The 22913-nt window shown below is 47.4% G+C and overlaps 1 protein-coding gene across 5 annotated transcripts in view; it reads right to left on the reverse strand.

The window, feature by feature from the left end:
• Positions 1–22913, reverse strand: part of LOC118290135 (pleckstrin homology domain-containing family G member 1) — a 58614-nt gene that overhangs the window by 11278 nt on the left and 24423 nt on the right. For 2 of the 5 annotated variants that reach the window (XM_035617544.2, XM_035617549.2), the window contains exons 2-5: positions 11130–11701; positions 5965–6065; positions 4515–4584; positions 21–67 (exon numbers count right to left, since the gene is read on the reverse strand). In XM_035617544.2, coding sequence (XP_035473437.2) covers positions 21–67; positions 4515–4584; positions 5965–6065; positions 11130–11701 — 790 coding nt within the window. Of the gene's footprint in view, positions 1–20; positions 68–4514; positions 4585–5964; positions 6066–11129; positions 11702–12419; positions 12572–12661; positions 12790–20556; positions 21076–22913 lie in introns of those variants that run through there. The other 3 variants (XM_035617546.2, XM_035617548.2, XM_035617545.2) reach the window with 3 other exon arrangements.

Genomic DNA, 22913 nt, shown 5'->3' on the forward strand with positions numbered 1-22913 from the left:
CACACGTGCAGCTTTCTTACCTCGGATAGTTGGTGCAGTACTGGGTATATATGTGGAATTCTTCACTCTGCACGTAGAAAAGAGGGGCAAATTAGTTCAGGTGTTTGAGTATCACGAGAGGTGAATAACTGAAGACGAAACCAGAGATGGAAAAAAAGCACAAAATGTAGAATGTCATGTGACGTTTGTCGACGTGCGGGAGTCTAGGGAAGGAAGGATGTCCACCGTATGCTTGAGAGCTTTATTTTAACAAACCAAGCACATGGTCTGAAGAGCAGGGAGCAAGTGCATTAAGGGTCCAAAAAACGGCAGAAGTAAAAAAAAAAAAAAAAAAGTCGTGTCCGGGGCAACACAGGGCCCTCAGAGCTTATAGCCACAATAGTGAATAGGCCACATTTTGGCACAAAGGTGCTTTGAGCTAAATGCTGACATCAGCATGCCAACATGCTTCCGTGCCGTTTACCGAGTTCACCCTCCTGGGGGTCAGCGTGCTGCGACGCATTGAAAACTAAAGTGCCGCTGAGGCTACTCGCAATATTCTCAGCGTTGCGGATATTTGGACGTACAAACAGTACTGACCAAAACATTTGGCCGATGATGGTGCTTGAGGGAATGTTAAGGGACCCCTTCTAGATGAATAACTTATAGATGAATACAAATGCATGAACTCACATTGCTGGCCTGACATTTTACCAGCCGTTGGTATAAAATGCGTTTGACTATTCCGACTGAGTTCAAAGTCTCCTTTAAAAAAAATGGCACCAAACCCCTGGTGTGGTCCTCTCCTGGTCAATATTTACTAGCATTTCTTTCTGGTTGTCCATTATATTGTTTCTACTGTGGTTTCGGTGCAGTCTTGATGACTGGCTGGCTATTTCATGTTTACTGCTCTGCACGCTGCCCACAGACAAGGACACGCTCTCTCCTCGTTCACTGCTTGTAATTGAGAGTCAACATCGCAGCTTGTGATTAGTCCGCATCTTGGCCTTTGAGTCTCCGTTCATCGCAACAGCCCCCGAGTGCCCCCTCGGATTTAATGTCCCCCTCATTCTTCAGTCCCGCCCCTTTAATTGAGGTTTTTCCCACCTTGCACGCCTCCCTGAACATCAAAGATATCAGACACAGACACTGGAATGGAGTTCTTTCTCTTTGCACACAGAAATCCTCTTTTCTCTCCATCTCCATAAGTCATCCTCCCTTTTTTCTTGATTTCTTCTCTACATCGATCTTTCATGCAAAGTCTTCTAACTCTCGCCTCCCGCTCTCTCGGAGGCCGTCGAGATGAACCCCTTGCTGTTGTGTAACGTGAAAGTCCAATCAAATCTCTATTTGTGTCCATAAACACTGGGGGGTGTCACAGGATGCAGACTGCTATCAGGAAGCACCATCATAAACACACAGGACAAATGACAGATGTCTGTCCTGGTTCGTAATGTAGACACACACACACACACACACACACACACACACACACACACACACACACACACACACACACACACACACACACACACACACACACACACACACACACACACACACACACACACACACACACACACACACACACACACACACACACACACACACACACACACACACACACACACACACACACAGACAGACAGACAGACAGACAGACAGACAGACAGACAGACACACACACACACAGAGACAGACAGACAGACAGACACAGACACACACACACACACACACATACATTTGTAGTAAACTTACAGTATGCATACACTGGATGTGTGTGACTGTTACTTTACTCTAGATTAATATACACGATGCAGCAAAATATTTCTTCAACCTATACACACGCACACGAACGGCGTTTCCCAGCAGACAACGCACATGCACGCACAAAGAAGAACTCTCAGAACTTGTTTGCCTGAGGTGCTCCGTGAGAACCGTCCTAAATTGAAGAGCAGAACTCTCCCCTCCTCGTCTCCAGAAGTCTGCCGCCACAGACCAGGCATAAACACAACCAGATGTGCCACCATCGATTTCTGATGACACACACACTAACGCACACTCTTAATACACGTTCTTAATATCCCTCTGCACTGCACCGCAAAATCCGCGAGTGCCTCATCGGAGGACGGATTTGTGCAGAGCGTGCATGCGTGCACACACTGGCCTGCGCGCGCACGTCTGCGCACACTCTCTTTGAACCTAACCAGGAAACCAGCAGACCCCGAAATAACCGTCTCAGCTGTAATATACTTCCCTCTTAGAAATATATACAAGCGATGTTATATCATATAATCATCGTGTCCAAATGCCAGGATGTGAGAGTTTTGAACTGTGTCCTCCTGGCTACAATACGTGATGGAAATCAAAAATATGCTTCAAGATACAAATTATATGGAGTGATTTCTACTTTTTGGAGCTTTGGCCACTAATCACTACACAGTGAAACATACACACACACACACACACGCATCATTTTAATGACAAAGTAATAAAGCCGCAGGTTTTGCTGCTGCACTGATTTGTCGCGACGGGACTGGTCACGGTGCGTCATCAGGTAGGCAGTGAACCCGACAGGTTACTAGGGGCAAAAAAAGAAGATCTTGTTTTAATTGTGCTCCCTCTGCTTCAGTCAGCATGTAGCAACCCATAAAACCTGGTAAAGGCTTACTCAACACATAGCACCTGAGAGGACCCAGTCAAACGGAGAGGAACATGTGGATAGATAGAGCCAATTATCTGAGAGGGGGGGCAGAGATTTACAACCATAACTGTGTGCCCTTCAAACACTGCCCTGGGTGGTGACTCTTTGGTTGCTCTGAAAAGTATTAGCTCGCTCTCTCTCTCTCTGTGTGTGTGTGTGTGTGTGTGTGTGTGTGTGTGTGTGTGTGTGTGTGTGTGTGTGTGTGTGTGTGTGTGTGTGTGTGTGTGTGTGTGTGTGTGTGTGTGTGTGTGTGTGTGTGTGTGTGTGTGCAGCAGATAGTGAAAGAGAGGTTTGTGTTTTTTCTGATACTTAACAACAATGACTAACCTTCACTGGCACAGAGAACAACCTTTTTACCAGAAGTAAGCTTAAGAAATCATGTGAAATCATGATGACACACACACACACACACACACACACACACACACACACACACACACACACACACACACACACACACACACACACACACACACACACACACACACACACACACACACACACACACACACACACACACACACACACACACACACACACCTGTAGCAGCAAGTCAGAAGCTAGTTAAAACTTTAAAAAAGTGCAAAAAATTGTGACTCATCTCATTAGATTCAACAGATTAAAAAATAATGAGTGTATATATATATATATATATATATATATTCTTTGGCTAACGGTACTACTAATAAGTCAGTTACAAGATGTCAGCATCGTGGGTTGTTTACGGCTCCAAGTTAATTTCTGCAGAGCGCTGCTGCGGGCGGCGATAAAACTGCTGTCACAACAACAGCCGCTGTATTTAGGGAGTCTGTGACGCCGCCTGCGACTTTTTAAAAAATTTTGATACATGGTCAGACGGTTGCTCTGTGGTATCGGGCGTAATTGCAGCAGGGTCGGAAAAGGGGATGTTTAAATTGTTTAAGGGGAAGTGCAGGAATGCAGTGTATTATCATGGGACATAATCATGCAATCGGTGTATGGGGCATGGACGGATGAGGCGAAGGGGTGGAATAAAATTCAGAACACACAGACAGAGGCACCAGTGATACTTTATTTTCAGCAGAGTCGCTGAGTCCAGTTTCTCTTGATGAAGCACTACTATTACTACTATAAGCACTTTGAGATTGCTTTTAGCAATTAAAAGTTCTCTATGAATGAAATTTATTATTCTTATTATTCTTCTTCGTAATATTATTGTTATTATCCCCCCCGTAAAAAAAAGAAAAAAAAGAAAAGAAAAAAAGGTGATTGCATATTTGGAAGGGTGCTTTAAAAATTCCTCTGGAGCTGTCCTTCCTCCGTGTCCTTTATCACTGACATTCCAGCCACCGACATAACGCTACTTGCCCCAGTAAACTCAACACTCAAAGTCTGCGTTTGATTTTCAGGAACTTAACTCCAGTTTCTTATTTTCTGTTCCCTGTACATCTGTTGGTGCGGGCGCGCGTGTGTGCGTGCGTTTTGTATGTGTGTGTGTGCGTGTGTGTATGTGTGTGTATGTGTGTGTGTGTGAGAACCAGCTGTTTGGACAGGTTTCAACAAGCGAGGGGAAGGACTTTTCATGTGGACAGAGAGACAGACAGTCGTAGAAGTTTCTCAGAACCTTTAAAAATTCTCAATAACAAATAATGGTCCTGCATTCAAAATCCTACTTCAATACCTGTTCTGCTAAAGTATTCGTATTTATGTATTTAAAGTACAATATTTCCTTCTGAAAGTATTGAAGTAGAATAGTGAAGTACCTTAAAATGCAATTGAAGTAAATGTATTTTCCATCACTAGAGAGAGAGAGAGAGAGAGATGGAGGGCTGGAGGAGGTGGACATTGTTACCTTGGATACGAAGCACTCTGCGATGGCCACGGGGTCAGCGTTACACTTCTCGAGGTCATGAAGAAGGTCCCTGGATTAAAACACAGTACGTCGGAGAAATAAACATTTGATCATGTGAACCCATGAATTTCTACGTCTTTAATATACAGTAAATAAATTCTGTTCCTCTTCTTCCCACCATTCATTGTTCGAAACAATCGCGAGTGAATTTCAGGGAGGAAGAGTCACCCTGGGTACACAAATTAGGTCGTAGGTCTACTTCCATGAATTCAAAACAGGGTGCTCCTGTGTGTAGCTGGGTATGTGTGTGTGTGTGTGTGTGTGTGTGAGCACACACTGTTGAAGTTATTGTTTCGTGGCTGAAGCATGAGGTCATCGCGGCCGCCTCCTAACTGCTTTTTATGCTTCCTTTTCACCGGCCGTTTTTTTCTGCCACGCAGCAGCTGAGAAATGAATAGGTGGAAGAAAGAGTGTGCCTGCTTGTGTCTCCAGACCACCAGGGCTGATGCTCAACTAGCCATCTCGTCTGGATACAACACACACACACACACACTTCAGAGCGGTGCCGGAGGGGACAAATATGCAGACGGGGACTGATTACACACACACACACACACACACACACACACACACACACACACACACACACACACACACACACACACACACACACACACACACACACACACACACACACACACACACACACACACACACACACACACACACACACACACACACACACACGCCCTTCCAAGAAATCAACAGGTGCCTCAGCCCAGTTTCACTACTAGCAGGACATTGTTTGTTGAGCCCGAGCGTCTGTCAGCGTATTTATATGTAGTCAGTCTCCGGTCAGTCGTCTGAGTCTAAGTCAAGTTTGAAATAGAACATATCTTAAAAGGAAAAACTTGAGAGGTATTTGACCTTTAATCTATCAGAAAATGCTGGATTTTACTGCCACTGTAAAACGATTTGGTTAATGATTTGCACATTTGTTTAAGTGACGGGTGCGGCGGAGAAAAGTACGTGGACCACAAGTTATTGAGATAACTGTTTCACTTGCAGTGATGAATATTAATGTGCGATGACGAACAACAGAATAAAGGCGCGAAACTGAGAAAAGGATCCTCACACGTGTTTTTGAACAGAAAAAAATTAAGACCACTACTTAGACTTTATTAAAGACACAACCAAGAATATCACAGGGGTCGATATTCCTTCCTAAGACCGTCACTGGTCTGACAGCAGACGACAGCCTCGCCTGTTGTAACAGTTTCTCTAACAATGTCTTCATCTCCTTTGTTGCTTAGGGATTGTAGGATTTCAGGATTCTACTTTCGAACAGACGTCTTTGGCTTAAGTCTCAGGTGAATCGGGTCTCACAGGTCAAGTCCTCACAACTGGGGCGTGAGGGTCACAAGTGAACTGTTCTGTGTCCGTGTCGTACCTGTTTAAGTGGTAGATGTCCTGGATGTTGCCGAATAGAGAACCTTTATCCTCGGAGCTCAGGGCCAGTCGAGACTGGTTACTGATGCACTCCAGGTAGTCCTGCACAGAGGAGGAGGAGGAGGAGAGAGGAAGCAGTCGTGTTAGAGCTGCACGGTTGGCACACGGCGCCGACTCCTGCAGACTTCTCACAGGTCTTTTTTTTTTCAACCTCAGTAATCCCGTGGCTTTACTTTGCACCACCCGGACCAGCGCTGATTGATCCGTTTGTGACTGAAGGCAGAAAGCTGTTCTCTATTTTATTTTATTTGTTCACATTTCCATCCTGCAGCTCTCAGATGATCAAACGTTAACCAGGGTTTCGGAAAACACAGAACGAGCTATTAACAGGCTGAGACACACATGTACAGTAGTTGTGCACTCCACAAATGTTCAATGTGACAGACAGCCAGACCACGAAACCAAGTGATTTTCCACTCCAGACAGAAACAGAACCTGCGACATTGTTCTTGGATGTGTTCCAGTCTCAAATAATTATGTGAACAAATTTGATAGATCATATTACACAATAAGCCAGAGTCATGAAGTTTAATCATGCGAATATAATATCTGTCCCCCCTCATCATTGTCATTTTTCCTGCGCACAAAAAAGGTTTATTATATAACCACAATTTGTGACACATCATTGTCAGTCCTATAAATTCTGCATGAGATGGGACAGATGGATCAAAAAAATCAAAGAAGAAAATTATAAAAATACAAACAATCAATATAAGATATATATGTATATATATAAATAGATATAGATATAATATACAGTAATGTTATCATTTTAGTTATTTGATTTCAAGTGTTAGAGAGCAACGTTAATTTATGTTGACGCAGTGCGCTGCACTCCTGGGTCACTGTTTTGTGTGAACACCCTGATTGGGTTGATAACGCTGCTCTCTCAGGTTTGAGTCTGAGACTGATGCTGACACGGCTCCTTGTTGAAAAACTGGTATAAATCTGCCCGGGTCAGATTTAACACCCGGTGCCTTATCGCCGCCTCCCATCACCGCCGCCAGCGAGGAGCGCGGTTTCGACTCGGCCCTCAGTCTGCCCCGCAGACAGAGAGTGAGAGGTGGGGAGGAGAGGACAGGCCAGTAGGGAGTAGCAGAGGTGCTGAATGATTTAAACGCATGTTTTCCTTCCTTTTTTTTTTTTTTTGCTGGATGCTTATGTTTGTTTTTTATTCGGCAGCACTATATATGAACTCTCTCTGTGAGAGCGGTTAAGTAGTCAAACTACATTGCTATTACATCTACCGCCGCAGGCTGCGTATTGTTGCTGCATTTCTTTCCTCCCGGGGGCCCATTCATTTGTCCTTGTGCTGTTTTGCACCATGTAATCACGGCCTCGGGTCGATAAATTATCTGAACCCAAATCAGAAAATGTTCAAGAGTTGTCTGCGTCCGTCTCGCCGCTCCTTACTGTGACAGCTTATCTGGCTCGTCCGTCCTTCATTGACAATCCGGTTATGGGCTCTGATTTCCTGTGTTACTGCTGGCAGCTAAAAGATGACAAAACACACTAGCTACACCTGAAAAATACCACACACACACACACACACACACACACACACACACACAAATGATCCCAAACATTAACGTAGATGTGTTCAAACCATAAAACCGTGAGCAGGTATGGAGATAGGTGTTCAGTAGGAGGAAGTACTGACCACGGAGAGAAGTACCACATTTCAGAACACATCACTTCCCTGTTCACCCCCTTTTGGTCTGTTTGCCTAATTTACAGCCTGCTGCTGTGTTTTATCTTCCGTGTTATTAGATACTATTATTATCATAATAGCCGAGCCTGAGCAGCAGCCCATTAAACTGTTTGGACGGGCAAAGCGAGCGGTATGAAGAGAGAGAGAGAGACTAAAATGTTCTCAGCTAAAACACCAGCATTTAAATTTAAAAGTGAAGTGGGTAAAAACCACCTCGAATGTTTTCTGGGTTTAAAGTTATGAAAGTGCTTGAGGCCAACATTTTGGGTTTCGGAGGATTTAAGTTAAGCAGAACAAGACGGGAAATCCTGCTGGCGGGCAGGCTGTGTGTGTGTGGTTTTTTTTTGGTGAGGGGGGTGGGGGTCACACATCAGCGGGTCATGTTTAGATTTTGTTGACTGTCGTAGGTGATGTGTAAGGTGACGCTTTATTAGCCACGGGTCACAGATCTGACCCGGCCTGACCCGTTCACTCATCACACTCAGCCGAAGCCGGGCGGATCTCAACAATGGGCAGTGCTCAGGTGCACCCACGCACACAAACACACACAAACACACACACACACACACACACACACACACACACACACACACACACACACACACACACACACACACACACACACACACACACACACACACACACACACACACACACACACGGGCAACTCAAGGTACCCTCCCTGCAAAGCGTCAGACATAACATGTACAGACTTGATACTTTCTCATATTAACTATTAACCTCTCCCGTGTGTACACACTCCCCTTTCCTGCGCACCAAACACAGCGCTGACTCACAGTGGGAAGTCAGTGCCAGTGCAGACGTTTAAATGTCAATAATTTGAACATTTTTGGAGGCCAAATGATCTTCCCATTGTATTTGCCAACTACCGGTCAACGTCAAAGGGCCTGGGCAGAGGGGGGTACATTTTTTGGAGCTTTGTCTTTGGGGCTGTTTGTGGATGACAGATGAGCTCCAGTCCTCACACTGATCAAGCCAAGGAGGACCGAGGACACACAGAAATGACCAACAACATTCATGCAAAGAAATACAAAGTGCAGAGCTAATAGAAGAAGAAGAAAGAAACTCATGCAAATAGATAGAACAAAAGCAAAACGAGGAAAACAGCTTCACCAATTCCACAACACAGCTTTTGCGCGACACACATGACATTTCCATTGTTTCCTGGAAACTTCTTGTTCTGTAAGTCATATTTTTTAATATCTTTGTCTTATCTTTATCTTGTTTTATTACAGGTTGCTGTGCTTACAGGGGGCCACCGTAGAAATTCATTAATTCTTGGAACAACTGACAACGCTTGATACTGTCACTTGTACTATAACTGATCTAGATCTACACATACAGTTGACACATGCTCGCAGAGTACGAGTGTGTGTGTGTGTGTGTGTGTGTGTGTGTGTGTGTGTGTGTGTGTGTGTGTGTAGACCACCACGCCACACCGCTGACTGATGAGACGCAGGTGAGCCCAGGGGAGTCTGGGTAAATATTTGTGTTTGAGGCTACCCCACCCTCCCCTCTCGCAGGAAGCAGCACGGGCAAAGGGATTACTGATCCGAAGGTTTGCGGGACCAGCTCAGCACGGGACAGTGCTGATAACAGATGGGCGGACGCTTTGCGTGCGCTGTCCGGCGACTCTAGTTATCTCTTCCCTATATGTAAACTGACATGTTAAAAGCTCTATTCACACGGACACGAGCGGTGCCATCCATCCTCGGTGCACTCACTGGAACCGCCATTAAAAGGGTGAAGAAAAGCAAAATGCATGTGGCTTTTTCCCAAAGTGCTGTTGAGGAATTAGCTATCCTGCCATCTAAGTGTGGCGGTCCAGGGCTGGGTGGTCTGATCCACTAATGGGAATAGGTGATCTGCAGTAGAGGGTTATTAAGCTCAGCCCCTAAGCTCTGTTCAGTGTTTTCCTAACCTACTTTGGACATTGTTATCTCAGACCTAAATCCTACCTTCCTCTCTCCCTCTCTCCCCCTTTCCTCACCTCCTGAAGGAGGGAGGAAAGGAAAGGAGGAGCAGGAGAGGGGGAGACATCGATCAGGGGTGACAGGCAAAAACCACAACATCTAAACCGCACCCCTCTCTACTTATCCTGTCTCCTGGGAATATGAATTTCCTGCTTTCTTTTGACAACAGTTATTCCCCTAATGAACCCTTTCAACCCCAAACAAATAACACACACTAACACACACACACACACTGACCCATGAACCAAGAGGCTAGAATGGGGAGGGAAAGGTATTGAAAAAACACGTGCATGCTCATACACACATTTCACTCCACAAACAATTCAGATTTAGCTGCAAATGCAAAACACATGTCACATGTGTGTAGCACATTCTAGCATGGACAATATATATATATATATATATATATATATATATATATATATATATATTAATTTTTTTTCCACAGAACCAAAAAAGAGCTGAATAAAAAAACAAAGAAGAGGAAGAAGGGAAATGAGAACAGCCTTCGGTACGAACCACTGCGCCCGATCTTTAACAAAGCCACTAAAGTCCTGACCAGAGGCAATGTGTGTCCTCGCGGTTCAAAGCCAACCTCACAAAAGGAGTGTATTTGTCTGAGTGTGTGTGCATACAGTATGTGTGTGTGTTCAAAAAAAAGAAAAGAAAAAAAGTTTTGTGTGTGTGTGTGTGTGTGTGCCTGTGCCTGCAGCACAAAGGCACCGGTGTCGTGTAACTCGGGTTCCAAACCCCGCCTGTAGACGCAGGTGACCTCATTGTACTGACGGTTTCCCAGCAGGCAAAGAGCGGTGTGTGTCACGTGCGTGAGGAGTACCGCAAAGATCTGAAGGATAACAAGATATCTGGTGAATTAAAAACCCCGTATTCCTCCCGAAAAGGCCCGAGGTCAAGCAGGCGCTGGGCTGAAACACATGCACGACGTCCCTCTGCTGCTCAGAGCTCAACTGGGCCGGTGAGGAAAAACCTTTTCGCTTCAGTCGCTGTTTTTGCCTGAAAAAGATGGGACCTTTGAAATATTTTAAACTATTTGATCCTATTTCAATTGCTGCCACGGGATAAGACGTAATTCTGCTACAAAACATTCAGACTTTTTTTTCAGACTTTTACCTATGCAACCAGAGGAGGGGTTGCTTCGTTTTACAGCATCAGGGGCAAAAAAAAAAAGGTTTTGATTAAAACGGAAATTTGATATTTTATAGTTTAATAGTGAATCCTCAAGATAACGCAGATCGCTGAGAAGTCACATTTGGAGCTGACTCACGCTGCTAACCACAATATTTGACGTTCTGCCAAATGTGCTATACCTTTGACGTCCGTCCCATATGTAAGATGCTTCTAATTCCTTGCAGAGGCAGTGCTCAGTTTTTTCTCGTCCCTTACCTCTACAATGCTTCGCAGGTCCTGGACGTAGGTTCTCTCTGTGTCCAGTATCTCCTGCACCACTCGGTCCACATATGTCCTGGGTCCCTGCCCCGTCCGCTCACCGCCCTCTGGACTCAGCTCGGGCTCCGAATGTTCCGTCGGCGTCTGTCCACTGCCCTGTCTCCCTTGCCCTCGCCCTCGCCCCGTGTCCATCCCTTTATCATTGCCGTCCTCCTCCTCCCCGCATCCCAGCTGCCGAGCCGGGACCAGCTCCAACCGAATTGCCCCCGAGTCCCGGTCCGAGGTCACCGGGTTGCAGTGGGGGCCAGGGACGAGGGTGGAGCGGCTGCCCAGGGAGCAGTGACTGTCCCGGGAGGAGGCGGACGACGAGGTGGAGCTGTAGCTGATGGGCCTTTCGGCACTGTCGGGAGAGGAGTCCATGCTGAGGGCGGAGCAGTAGCGCGAGGAGGCGTGGCGGAAGGCCGGGTTGCGGAGGCAGCGGGCCGGGATGTCAACGGAGCTCAGGACAGAGCCAGAGTCCGGGACTTCGAGGAGAGGTGGCAATGCATCAGGCAGGTAGTTATAGTCGTCTAGAGAGAAAATAAGACAAAGAGATTGTCGTTAATCAGAATAAGGGTCCAAATATGTCTGTAACCTTTGAACAAGACTCCTGTTGAATTCAATTCCCTGTTGGATTTCTAAGGCTGTTTTGGACCAACAACTAGACTGGGAGGCGGGGGGGGACGACAACACGCTGGCTCATTCATTTCATTGAAACCAACACAATGACACGGTCCACCCAAATACACAGTTCAGCAAAAAAAAGGTTAATCGTGACTCACCACCGAGCGATGAACAATAATGGCCAATCAAACGGACGCGAAAGGAGAACGGCCTCCAGCTCGCGCCTTTGTGCCGAAGTCCAGGTGAGCAGTCTAAAGTCTGAACTGCTACGTGGTCTCTAGGTGTTTTTTATTAAACCGTAAAAACGGTCATCCTGGTTTAAACTTCCTCTCTCTGTGTACCAGCTTACAGCAACACCCACACATGCCAACACTGCCCGTTGGTTTTTTGTTTGTGTGTGTGTGAGCATTTTTCCAGCGAAATAGAGAAAGAGACTGAGTTTAATGACAAGCTGAACAGCGTCGTACTGAGAACACTCCGCTCCGAGGCAATGAATGAAAGCCCTATTTCCACGACTGACACACACGTTTGTGTTTGTGTGTGTGTGTGTGTGTGTGTGTGTGTGTGTGTGTGCAACTGCAGGAGTCTGTTTGGCGTCAAGCTGGTGCCAAACTGGCTCACAACCTGGTGTCTGTGGAGAGATCCGCTCAGATATGATTACCGACTCCCAGGGCCCCACAGTCAGGCCAGCCGAAGTGAAACCACACATGCGGCGTATCGGAGCAGGAGCTTTCCAAGTTTCCCCTCGACGTCCCCCCCCCCCCCCGAGGTCTCGCTTCAAAGGGCCAGCTTTTGACGGGAAGTACGGGGAGCAAATAAACACAGCGGCCAGGCGAGGGGAAGGCCAAGATGAGGGGGCTTCATACCATCCCGGTGGGAGTTTGACACCAGTCTTTATAATCAAAGCCCGCTGTACCGGGTCACCCGGCAGCTCCGGTGTTGTGGCAACACAGCCTATAGGACAGCGTCACTCTCTCTCTCTCTCTCTCTCTCTCTTGCCAGCAGCACCAGCTCGGCCTAAAACCCGTCTCACTTCAAAGCGCCACAGATCACAGGCTCACGTTCGAAAACATGAAAGGCGAAACTGCGGACAAGCCCAAAGAATCCCAGGGAACGTACCCACTTCTCTCACCTTTCAAACAGGCGCCTCGGAAGGCCTGTCTTTTTTTGCAACGGCGACACCTCTTTTTCAGAGCACCTGAGCAGCGGGCGAGCTTGTTCGACTGGGTTGGATTTTTGGAAACTCCGATATCAAGTTAAGAAACTGAACCTTTACGTTCTCTTACGTTAGAATGTATTTGTAATGAGGGTTTTTTTAAGCCACAAAACAGGATTCGAGCACTTGCAATGGCCTTTTGGACGTCTGAAATATTTTTCCTGGGCTAATTTATTAGCATTCAAAGTGTCAGTCTTGAAGTTCCAGCAGTTTCTGGTGGTTTAATACTGCATTTCACAGCATTCCGGGGGCAGCGAAATGAATTTTAATGAAGAAGGCAATAATTCCCCTATTTGCACACGGCGTAAGTCTGCGAACAGCAAATGCACAGTGTGAAAGGAGTTGGTTCACTTGCTGAGGAGTTGGAGGTGTGCAAGCGTGTCGCCTGCAGCTCACTGTGGCTGCTCCTTCTCCTTCTTCCATTACTCCCTGCGATAATTCACCACTGACCCGCTGTCCAAAAATGCAAAAAATGTTGTTTTGAAGACACTGAAAAACAACTGTGTCTACATCATAATAAAAGTAAACTCATGTTTCACCAGTCAGAGACTTTCATGTGAAGCTGCAGCGACGGGAAATGTTCCGTTTCAGTTTGCATCAGCAGAAACTTGATACAGCATTTTTTTTTTTTTTTTTTCTGGGAATGTTGCTGCCACAGGCGCCAGGTTCATAATGCTCTAAATAACGAACGCAGTGCTTTCGTCGATGGGTCATAGCTTTGACAGACACCGATTCCACGTCAGCGTGGAGCTTATTAATGTAACTTTAACACCGCGAGGAAGGGGAACCAGCCATTCTGGTCCTGAGCCATTACGTGTGACACTTGTCACGTAATGAAAAAGTCCTTTGATCAATTGGTGATGCAAAAATATTGACTACTAGTGCAGCTTTCAGTCCAAAAATCACACATGACAGATACAGGCCCTCAAGTCTCTCCCTTTTCTCTGAAGCATTACAAACATGTTTTCCAGAGGGATATAAAAATCAAGTCAATTCCTGGTTAGTTTGGAAAATCAAGCGTTTGTGAAATCCACCTCTGACAAGGCAACAATGGAGGGAGCGTCTTGATCTGTTGAATCATCGCTTTTTCGCCAGGGTTTTTAATTTTGCTCCGCGGGTGTGCCAAGAAAAGCAGGAAGGAACTGGAGCGTCCAAAAACTGAAGTGGCATGAAACTGTATTTCCCTCAGACAAGCTCCGAACCGATTAACTGTGCGTGTTGCGGTGTGCGTGTGTGTCCGTCCGAATGCCTCTGACCCACATTTTTAACAATTACACGTTAGGAAGGAGAAATGATCCAGTGGGGTGAAAAACAACACACACACGTAAACCAACAGCCTTGGCTTTTTGATAAGCAGCCCACTGCTTTTCAAGTTGCCATGCACAATGCACAAAGGGTTATATTATATTACATTAATGGGTAACTTTGCCCCCTTGACTAATCTTTGATGTATGGTGACCTTATCTCAACAGGTGATGTATGTAAATCTATGTGGTGTTCCACACTGAAATGCATTAGGTTTATCACCAGAGATAACACTACCCCAACAATTACCTAATGGTCCTATTGCAGCTAGATACGTGCACGCGCAACCTACACACACACACACACACACACACACACACACACACACACACACACACACACACACACACACACACACACACACACACACACACACACACACACACACACACACACACACACACACACACACACACACACACACACAAACGTACATGGAGAGCAAATACAGAGAAACCATGTGTTTCCGTTTGCAGCGAAACCCAAACATCACAGAGAGAGGTTGCTCCATCTTGTGTTTGCCCAGCCCCTCCTTCCCACCTTCGAGCTTCATGTTTGGGGCTCGGCGTGGCCGTTTCCTGGGTGAACTGACTTTTGTACACACACACACACACACAAATAACCTGCACGCTCTCCTCAACACACAAACAGAGAGAGAGAGAGAGAGAGAGAGAGAGAGAGAGAGAGAGAGTGACGATGGCCAGCTTCAGTTGCCTCCTGTCCAGATCATGTTCAACCCGATCCTTGTAAATGATCTCTAATTATAGTTCCTAAGCATGCAGGTTAGGACTGTTTCTCCTTTGTGTGTGTGTGTGTGTGTGTGTGTGTGTGTGCGCGCGCGTGTGTTTGTGTTGTACGTCCATGCATGTAAGGATTGGATAGTGTGTGAGGGCTGCGTTTCCTACCAGACTAGACAGAGCGGGTGAATCATCGAGTCGAGTGCCTGCACAACCTGTTAGAAATATATCTGGCTTTCATTTAACTTTAAAAAATGAAAGGCCCAAAGAGCTGCGGCTGCTTCACTATCAAGCCAAGTTCAATGTGTTGAACATCAGGCCCCGGTCTGGAAGGCAAACAGCGAGAGAACTAGGAGGAACCAGACTGAGGAGGGGGCAGCCAATAAACACAGAAGAGGAGTACAAAATACTGGCAAAATCCTGTGAGTCGCATGTGGTGTTAGGAGGATGAGATGATTATTTCAAGTAAACACAACTTGTGTGCTTAATTTTCAGATCAAAGAAATACCTGTGAATGTATACGTGTATATTTTGATTATTTAAAAACTGATGAAAACTTGATCCAAAACACGTCTGGGTAGTAACTGGATTCCTCTGAGGTACAAACATCTAAATAGTCAAATACTTTGAAGCTCTCATCTGGATTGTATCTGCACTTTTCAACCACGTGGTGAATCTTCAGGGCTGAAAACCTCATTCCCGCTAAACTGCAGTGATCCAACCCCAGGACACTGAGCAACACAAGAGACACCAAAAATGAAAAGCTTTCTGTCAAGGGGAAGCAAATCGACAAACCATAAATTCCTCACGCGTCAAACGTTGCGGCGCACGAGGCCCCGACACGTTCATGTACCATGACATGCTTCACTGTGACCCGACAACTTCCCTGGATCTAATCACTCAGTCCGACAGGTTGGTAACGCTTCACTTCCAGTGCAGCCGGGTTTTAATGACTCACGCAACACTTAACTTCCCCCATTCCCCCGCCGCGCTGCTTTATGGTCACCTGAAGTGCCCTTTATCCCGCAGTGGTCAGCAAACAGCTGTGAGCACCCTCGTCTCTTCACGGCCCCCGATGATCCTCGCAGGTAGCTCAAACTGCACAAGCGGCTCCGCGAGTGCTCCGTAATGGCCGCGTGCGAGCCGCCCACGTATAACATTTGCACCATAAACGAGTTCTCAACGTGCCAAAGTATAATGTCAGAGGCAGATGTTGAATACGGAAAGGTGCCCCGTGTTTATTTAACCCTAATCGTTGGGTTTAAAAACAGAGGATAATACACCGACTGACAATGTGGAACAGGCGGGCTGTAGCAACGGAGCCTACATGCAACTTCCAGGGAGTATCCCTCTGCAATAAAAGAAAGAATATTCTAGGGAAAATCAAAGAGGGGATGTTCTCCTGAAAATAACTGAAGCTTTGGAAAATGCACACTTGGTTTGGCCACCTCAGAGAGGGAACATGTCAGTGCTAGTATGGAGTCCTCGGAGTAATTACAGTGACCAACTAAAGGGGCCAGATATGCCGCGGATGAGGCTACGGCGGACATGCACGCGGTTCAATTCGTGCCACATTAAGGTTAAGCTTCGACAGTCCGCTGAGACAGTCGTAGGCTGATGTACACCGTGCGTGCAAACCCTTCAAGCCATGCAAATGCAGATGTAGTACACATTTGTTTCAACTCTTTGAAGCTAGAATACGCGACAGAAGTCCCCACATTTGTGCAAAGGTTGCGCCGGCCTTTTTCTTCCGTCTCCCTACTGTACTCTAGGTAAGTCTGGCAGCTCATAACGTATAACTCCAGCGAGTACGCCGTGTCCATATGAGCGCCACAGGACATTCCTATGGGCTCAGGCCGTGCCTCTCCAAGCATATACTTTACTATGTAAAAACACACACAGGGCGGCTTGTGTGTGTGGCTGCGGACCACCGAGGCTCATATTTGCATTCGGAGCACATGTGTTCACATAACACTCCCCAATTCCACACTCAAATTACTGAGACCTCATCTGAAAAGCAGGGCCGTGATTGGACAGTCGAAGAAGAGCAGATATCACAAACAGTTGCTCAGCTCCAGTGTTACTTTTAGATCGCAACCATGATAATGAAGAGTTTTAGATCTTTTAAATTGCCTGGATTCTTACTTTAACAAACAAGCTTTTCTGCGCATATCCCAGTTCACGTCTGCGTGATTCAAGGTTCTTGCAGAAAAAGCCAACTCTCTTTAGAGATGTTTGAAATATAATGTTGGACTGAAATGGAAGATCCAGTGACAAATTTTAAGACAAAGACAAAGCGGAGCCAGATGATGTCCACCTAAACAGTGCGAATAAGAAACAGTGCCATGAAATTCAATGTTCAAAATATCTTTATCCCAATTCTTCGTAAAGCAAGTATGATGATATTTACAAAAACAAAAACATTGTCTACGGAAGAAACAGCAGACGTGGCTTATGTCCAAGAGCGCGCATTGGTAAATAGCACGTCATGTGAAATCCAGCACACTTGAGCCGAAGGCCGGACATTTTCCCCCGAAATTTGTTTTCCGGAGGGGCTGAATGTGAGAGCGCAAATGTTCGAGACCGGCAAATTTCTGGAACTGCTTCCTGTTGATGTGAACGCGTCTGACCCAATTTTGTCCGGGACATTACTCGGAGTTCATGTCTGAAAAAAAAAAAGAGCCAGTTAAGTAGAACAACAACCGGCCTGAGTCTGATGAGATGACCTACATGAGGTGGTGAGGGACTTGAGGCTTGGGCCCCCGGAGAGGAGTGAGTTCACCCGACGGGACGTGACCACACACACTGCACAGCTCTCGGGTCCTTTAATCAGCCTTGTTTGCCCATGTGTGTTCTTGTTTACGCTGCAACAGACCCACCAGATGACAACGGAGTTCAACGCCACGCAGCCTATTGCTGACTCTGCAGTCTTGTGACACCCGAGACCGAATCCAGACGATGACAATAATCGGATGGGTGGATCTTCATGCAAGCACAAGATGGAAGTGAAATCACTGCAGCCCAGTTGCTTTCGCCTTCACTTCGCCAGCGCCGCGGTTTACCGAGACAATGCGGCGGTGGAAGAAGAGGACGCGTGTGACTGTTGCGAGAGTGAGAACTGAGGAGGAGAAGAACCCCGGAGGAATGAAAGTAGGAAGGAAAGATGAGAAGAAAGGCCAGAGGTCAAACACCACCCACTCCCTTGCTCCTCCTTTTTTTTTTTTCCATCTCCCACTTGCTCTGACTCATTTTGAATGCTGCCTTTTGTTGTACTTTAATCCTTGCTTGAGAGACATTGGTAGTATGTGTAGTACATGAAAAGTTGTTCAACTACACCTTCATCTGTAAAAGACAGTTTTCAGAGACCCTTCGTTCCTCGCTGTCCGTTCAGCTACACGGCCTCACATCTTCCACCGTGTCCACCTAAGGTCAGTCTCCGCTTTTTCTGATAGAGACACGGGCTTGATCGCAACTGACGCTAAGGACCTTAAAACGTCACTCAGGATTTCACAGCGGCCGAACAACTGCGGCGGAGCGGAGCGAGAAAAAAAAGGGACGATGAGATGGGGAGGATGGAATTGAAAACAGAGGGCGGGGGACGGGGATTCCACTGAGCAACTCTTACGAGGCTGACAGAGACACTGCCCGTGTTTCAGAGGACGGACGGAGAAGGACAAGAGGAGGTACACAGGCCCAAAAGATTGCACCCGTCCTCTAACGTATGGCCGCAGAAGGAGCTGCACAAGCTCCGACAATCTCGAGACGGTGTTTCGAACAAGTCAACGCACGTCATTACTGATGAAGACAGAAGTTCAGAACATGACGTGTGACTTAATTATCTCTTGCGGCTTTCCTGACCTCAGAAAACACGGTCTAAGAAACCACACGCACAGACACACACACACGCACACACACACACGCACACACACACACGCACACACACCCACAGCTGGCAGGCTAATTGGCAACAAATGGCTCCTGCTCTCGATAAAGTAAGAAACTCCTTTTCAAACGTTAGACACACACCCTTCGCACATTTCATGGGGAGATTAACGCTCTCTTATCTCCGGGTTGTGTTTATGTGATGCGAGGGGGAAAAAAGGTCTCACGCAGAGATTCCCTTGTTTGTTATTGACACCGTGGACATCGGTGAGGAATGTGCTGCGTAGTGTGCTTCTGTGGGAAAGAAAAAAGAAAACGTGCCCAGCCTCAAAGCTACACCCCCCCCCCCCCTATTTTCAGACACACACACACACACACACACACATTTTCACACCCACCCTTGGGACACCCATGCGACCCTTTCGGCAACACACCCTCGCTCCCCCTCCGAGGGTGACACACTAGCCTCGTTCTCCGACCTGATTGGATTTCAACCCAGAAGAAAAAGCTCAAGTCTTTGCATCCAGCCGCTCAGTTAATCATCCTACAGATTCTATACACACACACACACACACACACACACACACACACACACTTGGGCGAAAAAAACCGAAGCATGAAATTGAGATGGGAAAACTATTGATTTGTTAAGATTACTCCAATATGGCCTGCCCTCCAGCATCTGTGGAGATGCAGTTCTTCTGGCTCAGGATGAGGGGGGGGGCAGATGTCCTCCCGAAAGGACTGGCCCAGCCATCAGGGTGGAAGGAGGAGGACGGAGGGGTCCATTGTCTCCGGCACCTCTAAACCAAAGAGTTTGCTCTAAACAGTAATTATTCCCTCCCTCCTCCTCCTCCTCCTCTCTCTTCTGCTCCTCTGCTCCTCTCTGTCCCCATTTGAAACCCCCCCCCCCACACACACACACACAACCGCCGCCCCCAAGGCTCTAATTTGGGTCACAGGCTGCAGAATGGCATCCCAACACTCAGTCAAACCTACACCCAGCACGAGGAAAAAGGACACGTGCTGGCACCAGGAGATATGAGGAGTCCCCAAAACAAAAGTGGGGCAGAGCCGAAAGACTTTCACACCTCACTCATTTGTCCTGGTCCAATAAACACAAACGCAGAAACGCACCTGAAGTCTTTACATTGTTCTGCAATGCCCCCCCCCCCTTCCCTCCATCCTAAATTGGCATCTCCAACCACCGACAAAGTGAACATCTCTGAAATGATCTCAGCATCGTCAGGGAATTGCACCTGCAGCGTTTCTACCACCCCAACGAGCCACAGGGACAAAAAAAAAAAAAGGCCAAACCATCAAAGACTAGTGAGTAGACGTCATATTTACAAGTTGTTGTGCCGACTGCTTGACCAGTCGAAAAGGAAACCACCCGTTCAAACAAATCCCACTGGGTCATTTGGACCAAATGGACACATGGGATTTCACTGTGGTGGGCAGGTGCGGCGTGCTGAACTCACAAAACACCTCCAACCCCACCAGCCCGCACAGACGCGCTTCAAACTGGAGAGTCTTTTTCCGATTCAGACGTGCCGGGAAACACCAGTGTATTTGGCGGAACAACAACGAGGAAAAAGCACACGAAGCAGCTCCTGCTTACCGGTCGGCATTGTGGCTGGCAGCTGCTCTCCTTCAGCAGAGACTGGAGTGGGCGAGGATGAGGTTTTAAAAGCGCAGGTTTGGGTGGAAGGATGTCTCCCCCATGCATCTCACATGTCCGGAGTATTTCCCAGCAGTGAACCTGGAAGATGTCCCTCGGGTTTCCCAAAATTTTTTTCTCTAGGTCATTGTGAATCCGCTCTCCCGTCCGCTCCTCCAACGCACTAACGGGACCGTACGCTCTCTCAGGCTGGGGTTTGTCCTGAACACACACACACTCTCACACACACTCACTCAGACACACACACACACACACACACAAACACACTCCTCTGGCTGATGTGCGCTCCTTCTTTTCCTCCTCTCACTTCAGTTTGCCGAGGATCTCCTCTGTGTGAATGCTTCTCTCCCTCCCTCTGTCCTGTGGCAACACTCCGGCCGCGTGCGTGTGTGCGTCTCAAAGTTTTTTCGTGTGAGTCTTTGCATGTGTGTGTGTGTGTGTGTCAGAGTGAATGGCCTCTGCTCTCTCCTGCTCCCTCCCTGCTGGGTATTCCCCTCCCCCTGACTCCTCCTCCCCTCCTCCCCGGCAGCAAATTGCAAGGAGCTCGGAGTTCCAGATCAAGTGCCTTCCTCTCCTCCTTCCTCTCCTCCTTCCTCTCTTTCTTTTTCCCTTCTTTTTTTTTTTTTTTTAAACTTTCCCAAAGTTTTAATTTCTACCTCGCAAAAATCAAACTTTCAGCTTGGCGTGTATGCGGCTTGGAGGGCCAGGGGGCAACACCTTTTGTGTGTGTGTGTGTGTGTGTGTGTGTGTGTGTGTGTGTGTGTGTGTGTGTGTGTGCGCGCGTCTGCTGCACGCTCAGCAGGCAGCTGGACTGCTGCTGTTGGCGCACAGCTCCAGAGATCACACACGTACACACACTTTACAAGGAAGAGGGAGGGGTGGTGTGTGTGTGTGTGTGTGTGTGTGTTGGGGGGGTTTACGGCCGATCAATAGGCCGGGAGCCAGCTCAAACAAAAAGCTCCTCGTTCATTGCGAGACACTGCACTGCTCATTGTGTCCCACATCAGAGAGAGGCTGGACAAAAAAATGAGCGTGGAGAAATGTCTGAGGAGGGAGCGACGGGCCAGAGCGGCGCAACTGTTTTTCACCAGAGAGTCAAGTTGTTCATGGATGTCAGAGATGCACAGACGTCGCAAAACCCAAGAAGTTGTTTGTAGGACCGGTTGCCGTGCAAATGTGTCTATGCTGGTGCCAACAGAACAACCAGTGTTTCAGCTTAACCTAAGAGTTTAAAGTTGAGTCACATCTTGCTGCTGTGACATTCTGCTATTCCACGTGTCCCTTCCCTGGAGCACAATACTGACTTGCTAGAACACCCCGCCTCGATGTACTGTAGCTCTGTGTCAATAAAAGACAGCGGGAAGTGTTCCACAGAACACTATGCTCAGTTTCACGCAAACTTTTCGTCGGTAGACGAGCGGCAGCTACTTGTAATCCCCTCATCACCACCTGTACAAGGGGTTCGTTTGTCAAAGAGCTAAAACGATCAAGAACAAAAAGCAAAGATTTGAGGGAACTTTCGCAAAAACCAACACTTCAACTTTTCCACTTTTGCCAAGGTCAGGACGCGCTCTTTTCCTGGGTGCACTGCGCACAATTTGAGAAAGTATCTATAATTCAGGACGGGCCCCGTGTCCCATAAGGAGGACACACGTGAAACAATGGGCCCTCAGTCTCGCACACTAAAGCCAATGTGTCGACTATTTGTCGCCCCCCCCCCTTTGGAGACGAGGACTGGTCCCATCAGCGTGGGGTCCCGCCAACACCACCCCCTTCTCCTCGCCGATACAAAAACAGAGACCCCCTGGACTATACCCTCACACACGCACCATACAGACCAGATCCCAAGAAGCATGACCCCTCTCTCTAATGGTCTGAGCGTCCGCTGACCCACGAAGCCCCTAAACCCCTGCTAAGAATCTAAACACTGTACACCTGCCCCTCCCCCTGTCACCTCAACCTCTCTCACACACACACACACACACACACTCCATAATGAGCACCTTTAGCTTGGCAAACACACACAGACGGAGCGTCTAAACTCCTCAGTTCAGCCAAGCACGACCCGCTGATGACAGAAACCTGCGGCGGCAAATCTGGCTTATCTGATGGCCCCCTGCCCCGACAGCCTCCATTCCACTCCCCGCAGGCTATCGACAGGGGAAACAGTACCTCTTTTTTACTGGATGTGACAATCACCACGTGAGCCGCAACACACGTAGACCCGGCGCGTTAAAAGAGGGATTAAACGGGCGACAGGAAGACTGAGGTCGTCGATAAAATCAAAGATTCGACTC

The sequence above is a fragment of the Scophthalmus maximus genome, chromosome 18, assembly GCF_022379125.1.
Source record: "Scophthalmus maximus strain ysfricsl-2021 chromosome 18, ASM2237912v1, whole genome shotgun sequence".
NCBI lineage: Eukaryota > Metazoa > Chordata > Actinopteri > Pleuronectiformes > Scophthalmidae > Scophthalmus > Scophthalmus maximus.